Consider the following 11,201-nt stretch of genomic DNA (forward strand, 5'->3'; position numbering starts at 1 on the left):
CCCGAACTCGGCGGTAAGCTCTCCACAAACCTCGCACATATCCATCTCCAAGGGACAGCCTAATCCTCTGTTCTCTCTCCCACAGAGCAAATCGGTCCTGGTTTCACGTCTCTGTCAGGCGTTCGCCTATCGTGGCTCTTCCTTGTCACTGCATCTATGTTTAATTAATAAACACCTTAAATTGCTCTCTGCCTTCCGACTGTGTTTTGCATGTGGGCCAAACACCTAAAAACCATGACAAAAACATATTTGTAGTTTTTTGCAAGGCAAGGCAAGGCAAATGTATTTATATAGCACAATTCAGTACAGAGACAATGCAAAGTGCTTTACATGATTAAAATATAGGAATAAAAGCAAGTAGGGATAGAATGTAGAAAGAAAAAAAGAACATTAAAAACAGTAAAACAGTTTAACTGGAACATTCAAAGGCAATTTTAAAGAAATGTGTTTTTAATCTCGATTTAAAGGAACTCAGGCTTTCCGCACTTTTACAGTTTTCTGGAAGTTTGTTCCAGATAAGTGGAGCATAGGCACTAAATGCTGCTTCTCCGTGTTTGGTTCGTGTTCTAGGTATGCAGAATAAGTTTGAGCCAGAAGACCTGAGTGGGGATTTAGGGATTTATAGACTAACAGAAGTATTTTAAAGTCTATTCTCTGAGATATAGGGAGCCAGTGTAAGGACTTTAGAACTGGGGTTATGTGCTCTACTTTCTTAGTCTTAGTGAGGACGCAGGCAGCAGCGTTCTGGATCAGCTGCAGCTGTCTGATCCACTTTTTAGGGAGACCTGTAAAAACACAGTTGCAGTAATCTATTCGACTAAAAATAAACGCATGGATTAGTTTTTCCAGATCCTTCTGAGATATTAGTCCTTTAATCCTGGAAATGTTCCTCAGGTGATAGAAAGCCGACCTTGTAACTGTCTTTAGATGCTTTTGGAGGTTAAGGTCTTAGTCCATCACTACACCCAGATTTCGGGCCTGATCAGTGGTTCCTAGATGAAAGTGACTGAAGCTGTGTGCTAACGTTTGATCTCTCCTCTATTGGTCCAAAGATTATTACTTCAGTTTTGTTTTTATTCAATTGAAGAAAGTTTTGACACATCCAGGCATTGATTTCTTCTAGGCATTTACTCAGTGCCTGAACTGGTTCATAGTCACCTGGTGACATGGTGATGTAAAGCTGTGTGTCGTCTGCATAGTTATGGTAGCTGATGTTGTTGTTTTTTATTATCTGAGCTAGAGGGAGCATGTAGATATTGAAAAGGAGGGGACCCAGGATGGACCCTTGGGGAACCCCACATGTGATTTTTGTCATCTTTAATGTAAAGTTACCTACTGATACAAAAAAGTCCCTGACCTTTAAGTAGGATTTAAACCAGTGGAGAGCTGTACCAGAGAGGCCGACCCAGTTCTCCAGGCGTTCTAACAGGATGGAGTGATCGACAGTATCAAATGCTGCACTGAGATCCAATAGAACCAACACGGTGTTTCTTCCACAGTCTGTATTTACATGGATGTCATTAAACACCTTGAAAAGGGCGGTCTCTGTACTGTGGTGAGCACGGAAGCCAGACTGGAAAACATCAAAGCGGCTGTTTTTAGGGACTGGGGGAAAACACCTGACAGAAGGGACGTGATTATTATCTGAGTCAAATCAGACGCTATGACAGGCAAAACTTTTTTAAAGAAAGCTGTGGGTAGAACATCAAGGCAGCAGGAGGAGGAACTTAGCTGCTGAATGATCTCCTCTAAGCTTTTGGAGTTTATTTGGCTGAATTGGGACATTTTGTCAGAAGTAGTTCCAGCTGAATACGGCATTGGTTCTAGAGTTGGTGTGGATGTACAAACTGATCCTCTAATTTTTAGGATTTTCTCAGTAAAGAAGTTAGTAAATTCATTGCAGGCCCTGGTGGAGTGGTGTTCAGAAGCCACGGACACAGGAGAATTTGTTAACCTGTCGACTGTGGAAAATAAGACACAAGCATTATTAATGTGTTTCTTGATGATCTCTGAGAAGAAAGATTCTTTTGCATTTTTCAGTTGTAAGTTATATCTGTAAAGTCTCTCTTTATAGATGTCATAGTGAACCTGGAGTCTATTCTTTCTCCACCTGCGTTCAGCTTTCCGGCACTCCCTTTTTTCACTTCTAACTGCTGGAGCATTTCTCCACGGAGATTTTCTCTTCCCGGAAAAAACCTTCACTTTAACTGGAGCAATGCAATCTATGATGTCTGAGACTTTAGACTGAAAGTTATCTACTAGCTCATCTACTGAGTTGCAGCCCAAGGTTAAAGTAGCAGAGTAAGCTTGAATAAAAATTTCTGTGGCATTGTCCTTAAAGGTCCGTTTTCTTACGATGTTCCTTCGGCTAAATGAGTCACTGGAAATTATACATTCAAAGGTAACGGAGAAGTGATCGGATAAGGCAACATCAGTTACATTGACATGTGAAAAGTTTAGACCTTTAGTGATGATCAAGTCTAAAATATGTCCCTGTTTGTGTGTTGGCTGTTTAACATGTTGAGTTAAACCAAAGTTTCTAAGTGTGTGTCAGCTTTCGACCAGCGGAGGCTCCACATTGAATATTGAGGCAGGACCATCAATAACTTTTGAGGTGGTTTATTTAAGGACTTGCACCAAACACACCACACACACTGAACAACAACAACAACGTCTGCCTTTTATAGCAGTGCACCCTGAGTGTCTTGCTAGAATGAACCAATGAAGGGGATGATCAGAAAATAATAAACAACCATACTTACACAAAAACAACACCCAAAAACAATAAGTGAAACCTAACAAATATTTACATAAATGCAAATCATTTTAACTAAACAAATATAAAGTCAATCAAAATAATACTTCAAATTAAACATAATTCCTTAAAGCTCTACCCTCCTTACAAATGGTTTGCTCCAAGAGCTTTCAGCAGCACCTGCAGCTTGTTTCTCCCGTTTGCTGCCACACCCTGCTGAGGAGCCAAACCAGGAAGAGGTAGGTGCTTACAACTAAACAAGAGTTCTGTCAAAACAAGAAAATAAACATCTGGAAATTTAAGGAAACATAAATTGACATTCATATATTGACACTTCCTTCACACAGAATGGATGGCAAGTCCCCCTGCATCTCAAGAAGGTACACCTAAATGTCTGAACAAAAATACAACAAAAATAATACAACAATGCAACTGTTTAGAGTGTAACTCAATCAATAATCAAGTTTCCTGATGTAATGGAAGCTATCTCCATTACAGTGTGTCACACAGTTCTTTTGCACTTCTGTCTTTAGGGTTGTCAACGTGAAAGTTGAAGTCTCCAACAATAATTAAAAAGTCATAATCAACACATATCACAGTCAGCAGGTCACTAAAATCATTAAAAAAATTTGATGTGGACTTAGGAGGCCAGTAAACATTCAGAAACATAGTTCGTATCAGGCCCTTTACCTGGAGAGCCAAATGTTCAAAAGAGTCACATTTTCCGAAAAACACCTTTTTACACTTTAGTGAATCATTAAACAATGTTGCTACTCCTCCACCTTTCCTTTGCTGTCTGCTCTCACAAAGAAAATTGTAGTTTGAAGGTGTCAACTCCAGCAGAATGGCTGCTTCATTAAATTCATGTAACCATGTTTCTGTTAAAAACATAACATCAAGATTATTGTCAATAATGAAGTCATTAATTAAAAGGGATTTTCCTGACAGATATCTAATATTTAGTAAACCCAGTTTATATGATTTGATGGTTGATGATGTCTCTGTGGCAGGTTACATCTGACAGTTTATGACTTTTAAGTACAACTGATTATTCCTGTCTGTTTTCCTTTTGCTTTTCTTATTTCTGCCACGTATCATAACAGATATTCCATGTTCTCCGTCAGGAGGCCAAGGCTTATGCTGGATGCGGTCTTGACTGATAAACGTACTGCCAGGGCCCGCTGTATATCACAAGGAAGTTATCCGAAGGTCTTCAGGACAGGCATTTTCTGTGATATGTAGAGGAGGAGGAGGAGGATCTGGACCTGTGCGTCCTTTGGAAGATGCTGATTTAGTCACAGAAATGCGGTTTTCAGAATTAATATGTGGAGAGGATGCCAACTGTAGACCAATCTTAAGGACTTCGTTCATGTTATGAGAAAAATCCAGAAAAGGAACCTCTGGGCTTTGTGGAGAGGAAGGCGAGGCGGGTGTAGTCTGGACTGGTGTTCGTGACGATGGTGGTTGTTGGTCCTCTCTTTGTCCTGCTGAGATCTGGGATGAATCCTTCTGTAGCTCTGACGACGCCTCTTTCTGTGTCATCTTTCTGGCCGTCTTTATCTTGGCTTGTTCGGGCTGCACTGGGCTTATCTTTTGTTTAGGCACTGGATGTACTTTGTTTTGGAACAAAGCTGATGACGCATGGTTCACAGAATAGAAGATTCTTCAACAGACGAATGTAATCCTCTTTCAATACTTCTGATTTTCTTATCCGGGAGACGTCGCCAAGGGCTTCAGCTTGTATTATGAGTTTTTCCAAGGTCGGGCGTTCTTTCAAGATCCTTGGAAGGATGTCTAATAAATCAGACACCAGGCCATAGTTCGAGTCATTATAAATTAACACCTCTGTGTTTTTCTTATTACAGAAATGTTTAATCCCACATACAGACCCACTGCATAAAATTAGGGTCCTTGGCCCCGTGGCATGTCTTTTCTCTAATGTATTAGAGCGAAAGTCGTTGACGTACCTCTGAGTGTTGTCATGATTCTCCTGGGTCACATTTTGGAGCAGAGCGAATCTGTTTAGTAACGGAATTCCAGCATTTCCAGCAGGTTTACTCCTATCATTTGTTGTGGGAACAGCCCGCTGTTGTTTCACTTGTCCTGGGACATCTCTCTGTAGTCCGGCCAGTTTTCTTTGTCTAGGCGTGGGGTTCGTTGATCCTTTGGTCTTGCACCCAGAGTGGTCCAGGGATTCTCATTTTCCTCAGGGATCTGTTTGTTCAGAGAGTTGCTGGGCTGGTGGTCCCCGTTTGGAGTTGCAGGCAGGGTTGTTTCATTTCCATACGCGCCGTTTACATCATAATTCAGTTCGAGTCGGCATGTCTTCTGTTCTATAACAGCGATCTTCTGTAGAAGCGTGTCAAGGTCCACTGTGGTGAAGGTAGGCATCTTTGCAAAATCAAAATCAAAAATAAATAAAAATAAAATAAATAAAAATAACTAAATCCAACTCTCTGTGGTTTTGGCAAATAGATAAAAAGGAGATAAAAGATAAAAGGCAGGAAAATGCAAGCAAGCAGGGGGCAGAGAAAAAAGCGTCCGAGCAGGCAGAGAGGCGGAGAGCAGAGACCCTTAGTGATGATTAAGTCTAATATCTGTCCCTGTTTGTGTGTTGGCTGTTTAACATGCTGAGTTAAATTAAAGTTTCTAAGTGTGTCACACAGTTCTTTTGCACTTCTCTCTTCCAGGTTGTCAATGTGAAAGTTGAAGTCTCCCACAATAATTAAACAGTCATAGTCAACACATATCACAGACAGGAGGTCACTAAAATCCTTAAAAAAGTTTGATGTGGACTTAGGAGGCCTGTACACATTCGGAAACATAGCTCGTACCGGGCCCTTTACCTGGAGAGCCAAATTTTCAAAAGAGTCCAATTTTCCCAAAAACACCTTTTTACACTTTAGTGAGTCATTAAACAATGTTGCTACTCCTCCACCTTTCCTTTGCTGTCTGCTCTCACAAAGGAAATTGTAGTTTGGAGGTGTCGACTCCATCAGTATAGCTGCTTCACTAAATTCATGCAGCCATGTTTCTGTTAAAAACATTACATCAAGATTATTGTCAATAATGAAGTACTTAATTAAAAGGAATTTTCCTGACAGAGATCTAATATTTAATAAACCTAGTTTATATGACTTAGTGGTTGATAGTGTCTCTGTGACAGGTTGCATCTGACAGTTTATGACTTTTAAGTATTTGTTCCTGTTTATCCTTTTGTTTTTTTTATTTCTGCCACGTATTTGCGGTGTTAACAGGAAACTTCTGGGCTTTTTAACGATGAACAAGGAGGTAATATCTCTGGATTTATGGTGTTAAAATGTTAACTAAACTCCTGTCTTGAGCTCCTCAATTAAAAAAGTTAAATGCTCGTTACTTGCAGAGGCTGCAAGAGGCAAGTGCTAGCACTAGGCCTGCTAGTTATGCCTAGTTAACAAGGAAAGATTTTAAATTTATCAGCTACTTTTAAAAACCTGAAAGACCTCAAAAATTAAGATTAAGATTTGTAGCTATAACAGGTTTGCTCGTAGAATGCGTTGTGCCTGGTCAAACAGCAAGCACAACACACCACAAACGAACAGGGCATTTTTAATTTTATAGAACATAGGCTAGGCCTATAGGCTGTTTTGCCAGAGTCCTGCTTTTTATGTTTTTCTTCCTTTAAACATACTGTTTGTCTTTGTGGTGAAATTGCTCAACATGTTTCTCGTCTGAGGATAATATATAGTTTTTCAAATTGGGCTACACCATATTTCTTTCCAGTTTGAAATTGAAGATATTGGAGCCGGGTTTTGTTTTTTTTTTTACTTGGCACCCTCATTCTCCATGGAGATGTATAATTGGCTTCCATGTGAACAGTGACACTTCCAATTTAATGAAATTCTACTTCCAAAACCTAACCCCGAGCCATGGAAATTCCTGGATTGTTTCTTAAATATTTTTCTAACTTTGTTTAACTTTCTAACTTTTTTTGGGCTTGAAATATCTAAGTGCACAACCCTGCAGTTTAAAAGGTGTTGTTTAAACAAAGGTATTTAAATTATGAAAGGGAAAAGAAGGAAACAAGTAGAAACAAAGAATATTAAATTACCTATGTGTTTGACAAGGGGGGCTGAAACTGTTAAAAGCAGGTAAAGCCAGCCTACAAGGTATCCATTCACTAAGGAGAAGAGATAAAGCATTCTTTGAATGCTAAGTCGACAGGAAAAAAACAGTGAAGAAAATGGGTATTAGGAATAATACCCATTTTCTGACTAAGGTGATACACATAAGTAGAAATAATGAATTTTACTTCTGTCATTTATTCAAACAATTTAAGGTTACAAATGTGAGTCATTTGTTGGTAGTAAAGTATAATATAAATTTAGTGTCTTGACTGTTCTGGATTCTTGTAAGAAAAGAGGCAAATCTTATAAAACCAGGAATAGATTTTTCCAAGACTCCTTTCTTCTGCTTCTTCAATACAAAAAAAAACATATCTTAACAATTTAAAGAAATGTAAAATTATTCAAATTCTGATGTTTGGAAACTGGCATCAAATTACATCCAATTGACTAGAAAAGATAGCTTTGAAAGCTGTCTGAGCATCTCTATAATTTTAAACAATTCTCAGTTTACAAAGAAGTTAATCCACACAACGGAAACACTTATGGAACTCATGCAGATATTTGTCTGCCTGCTGGAATGCAGTACTTCTGTTTTTTTCCCTTTTTTTTCTCAGTGGAAATGCAAAGAAAAAAAGTGCATCTAAAATGTCTACAATCAAATGTCACAGGCCCCTTATTGTGTTGCACAATTTCACCACACACCCAGAGGGTAAGACTTGCTACTATAAGAGGACTGAAGAAAACACAGCTATCTCACTGGACTCTGTGCACCTCTTGCTAAGTGTCATCTGGATTTCTGAGGTAAAAATGTATCTTTTAAACCCATTACAACAAAATACATTTTATGAAGCTTTTCAAAACTAAGAAAAATGGTTTTACTTTTTTTCAGTGTTAACAACAAACTTCTGGTCTGCAATGATGATCAAGCAGGTAATGTCTGTAAATTTGTGGTGTTAAAATGATGAAGAGTTATGACCAGTAGTCCAAGATTATGATGTTGTGCTGCACAACTTTCACACAAAACCTTGACAAAATTATGTTTTTTTTTTAGGCAAGCATTGCCATTGCTGCAATATTGCTTCTTGGTATGTTAATTTCATAAACAATTATCTGCAACAAACTATTCTGCAATTTACATTAGTTAAAAGAACTAACTAGTGCTACTTGTTTTTATATAATTAACAGGGTATGTGGGACCAAGTCAACAAGGTAAAAGAACTATAATCTGTCGAAGGACTAAAACTAACTAGTCTTGTGCTCCTCGGTTGTCGGAGCTCTTATAATTCAGAAAGTTTCCACATTTTAGCTACAGGTAAAGTCAATCCTTTGTTCACTTTACAGTTGAGATTTTTGTCTTTTGCTTTTTCTTAGGAACACCTTGTGATAAACCTCACCACGTTCGTGAGTACCAACACTTTTCATTACATTGCATCAAATGGTGTTTTCTTTTTATAAAAAGAACATAGTTAGAGTTGGTTTCAGTTAGTTAAATACTGAAAAGTCTCAAATTTAAAACTTGTTTTCCAGAGGAATGGACTCAGTGGTTTGATAGAGATAACCCTTCTGGAAGTGGAGATTGGGAGGACCTCAGGTCTCTTCGCAAGGAGAATCCTGGAAAGATCTGCCGTGACCCAAGAGATATAGAGGCTGTGACTCTTTCTGGGCTTAGTGTCAGTCAAGCCGGGGACAAAATATATCGGTAAGTGTGATTTTAAAAAAGAAGCTTGTAATTACATAATTACATTTCATTTTGTGATTCAGAATCAGAATCAGTCATACTTTAATAATCCCAGAGGGAAATTCCATGCAATGCAAAACATTAAAGAATGAGTCATATAATTTTCTGAAAAAGATTTGTTTTGACTAAAATTCAAACTTTCAATATATTACATGACAATGTGAATGGAAATTTACAAGGATATAAACAGACTATTCTGTCTCCAAGGAAAAATTCCACTTCTGTTTTACTGTACAACTTTTTAACCATACAGGATATTGGTATATGTAAATATATGCAAGAAGGTTTTTGGTAGGAATCATAGTCTTTCCTTCAGGTATTCCAGTTTTCTCTCACAGTCCACTATTATTCATGTTAGGTTATTTGGTGACTCTAAAATTACCTGAAATGTAGCATAATTGTTTGTGTTATGGTTCCCTATGTTGACACTGCAATTCCTTGATGTTTCTCTAATGAAAACAGGGTACTGAAATTGTTCATTTTCTTGCTTGTTCTTGCTATTAGCTTTACACCAGATGTAAAATGATGCATAACTTCTAAAAAGATTCACTTTTGGTTTAACAAAGTCTCGAAGCTCTTGAAAGCATCTTGATGATGTTTTTGATAAATCTGTGAAGGGCTTTTGTGGCCTTTAAGCGTAAAGCCGGTTCCCACAAAAAGATTTTAAAATACACCACAGGTTTGCTTGTACAGTGTGTGATATCTAGTCAGACGACAAGAACAACACACCACACATGGCAGGAATATCTCTTAAGATTATTTTACGAGCCACCCGATAGTCGGGCCTGTCGAAAGGCAAAAATCAGTCTAATCTTCCTGCTGTGTGAACCAGGCTTAAACAGTGGCTTTGGTTTCGGAACTATCCCATGAATGTAATTTTGCCCAAAGTCTTTCTTAGTGAGGAATCCTTCAGTGATTTAAATGTTCTGCTTCTTTGCGACTTCTTTAAGTTTTCAATGAATAAATTCAGTAGTTTGTCCAACGCTATTCTAGCTTTTCTCAATTTGAGGATGTTAGATTTATTCACTAAATGTTTGCACAACATAGCTGTTAAAAGTAAGAGTTTGTTCAACTGATCATGAGATGGAGTGGGTTTGATTATTGGAACATTTTTACTGTGTGGTTTAGAAGCCGCATGCTTAGATGTAGGTAGCTCAAACACCCACCAATTAACACATGCAAAAAAGACAGATAACAGCCTAGAGGTGACAAATTCCTTCTACTGATATCAGGTGAAGTCCGTGCTTCCTCTAACTGGTGAAGGGAGCCAAGGGTATAACTACTTGTAGTTTCCTTTGTTCTGCCTCTTTTTGCTCGTGGATCTCGTATGTTGAGCAACAGAAGGGCCCAGCACTGGAACTTTGTCAGATTAAAGTGTTAAAGTCTATATTTGAGTTTGAGTCATTCTTAGAGGGTGTTTATTTTAAAATGTGTGTGCTTAGAGGAAGAAAGGAGCTGGACATCACTGTGTCAGAGCACAGTCTGGATGTGCATGATTACAAGGATAAAACCTCTCTGTGACCCGTTTGACACCGAAAACCTTAGAAAAGGCTTTGTAATCCTTTCCAACCATCAAGACATTGACCTTCAGATGTTGAAGTCTGTGCTTTATCATTTGCTCTTAGATTTCTTCAAATATGGGCATGGTGACTTTTCTAACCAGTCTTGAAGATAATGTTGAGTACTCAGTATTTTTTAGAAAGAATTGTGTGAAAACATTAATTCACAACAGAACTTTTTTTTCTTCTCAGAAATGATGTCAAAAATGGATTCGTCTGCAGAAATAAGGATCAACGCGGCAGGAAGTGCAATGATTATAAAGTTCGATTCCGCTGTGGAGCTGAATCCTGTGATAATGGTACCGGAGCTTCATGCTGCCTTTAAAAAAATCAACCATCTAATTAAGAATTTACTTATTTGTTCTCATATAATTTAAAAATTTACATTAACAGTACAGCTGTTTAATTTTGTGTTCCTTCAGTGTGCTGGACCAAGTGGTACAATAGAGACAGTCCCAGTGGAAGTGGAGACTGGGAGCATCTGAGTGCCCTGATCAGAGAAAACCCAGGAGGAAGCCTTTGTTCTAAACCTAAGTATATTGAGGCTGTTACGGTTGATGGAGAGATCCCAGCTATGAGAACAGGAGAAAGCTTCCATGCGTAAGTTGTTCTAGAAGACATTTTGTTTACAATGATCACAGGACACATTCCCTTTATCCCCTTCTTAGTTTTTGGAAGCCAGTGCTACTCGATTACACATGGCATGTAATCTAGTAGCATTTGGGGTGAAATATTTATTTGATTGTCTATGGGGACAAAGCATGGACACTGTTTACCTTTGCATTACTTTAATTAGCCATTTAGAACGTTTCAGACTATTACATTTAGTTTAAATGTTTTCACAAACTGTATGATCAACAGTATTACAAACCAAATCACATCCTCTGTTTGATATTTTAGAAGTTTGACATTAGAATTGCATGTGCTAACTCACTATCAACTTTTTGTTTTCAGCTACAGTCCCACCAAGGGGTTAATTTGCCGCAATAAAGACCAGAGCACAGGCCGCTGCAGCAACTACAAAGTTCGCTTTGGATGCTACT

General features: G+C 38.3%; 1 protein-coding gene across 1 annotated transcript in view; it reads left to right on the plus strand.

The window, feature by feature from the left end:
- The first annotated feature begins 7,566 nt into the window (after positions 1-7,566).
- Positions 7,567-11,201, plus strand: part of LOC118566190 (cartilage intermediate layer protein 2-like) — a 4,412-nt gene continuing 777 nt past the window's right edge. The window contains exons 1-9 of the mRNA XM_036147595.1: positions 7,567-7,662; positions 7,751-7,791; positions 7,913-7,946; positions 8,047-8,070; positions 8,233-8,262; positions 8,389-8,560; positions 10,351-10,457; positions 10,581-10,758; positions 11,113-11,195. Coding sequence (XP_036003488.1) covers positions 7,777-7,791; positions 7,913-7,946; positions 8,047-8,070; positions 8,233-8,262; positions 8,389-8,560; positions 10,351-10,457; positions 10,581-10,758; positions 11,113-11,195 — 643 coding nt within the window. The 5' untranslated portion in view covers positions 7,567-7,662; positions 7,751-7,776. The remainder of the gene's footprint in view (positions 7,663-7,750; positions 7,792-7,912; positions 7,947-8,046; positions 8,071-8,232; positions 8,263-8,388; positions 8,561-10,350; positions 10,458-10,580; positions 10,759-11,112; positions 11,196-11,201) is intronic.

The sequence above is a fragment of the Fundulus heteroclitus genome, chromosome 15, assembly GCF_011125445.2.
Source record: "Fundulus heteroclitus isolate FHET01 chromosome 15, MU-UCD_Fhet_4.1, whole genome shotgun sequence".
In the NCBI taxonomy this organism is placed as follows: domain Eukaryota; kingdom Metazoa; phylum Chordata; class Actinopteri; order Cyprinodontiformes; family Fundulidae; genus Fundulus; species Fundulus heteroclitus.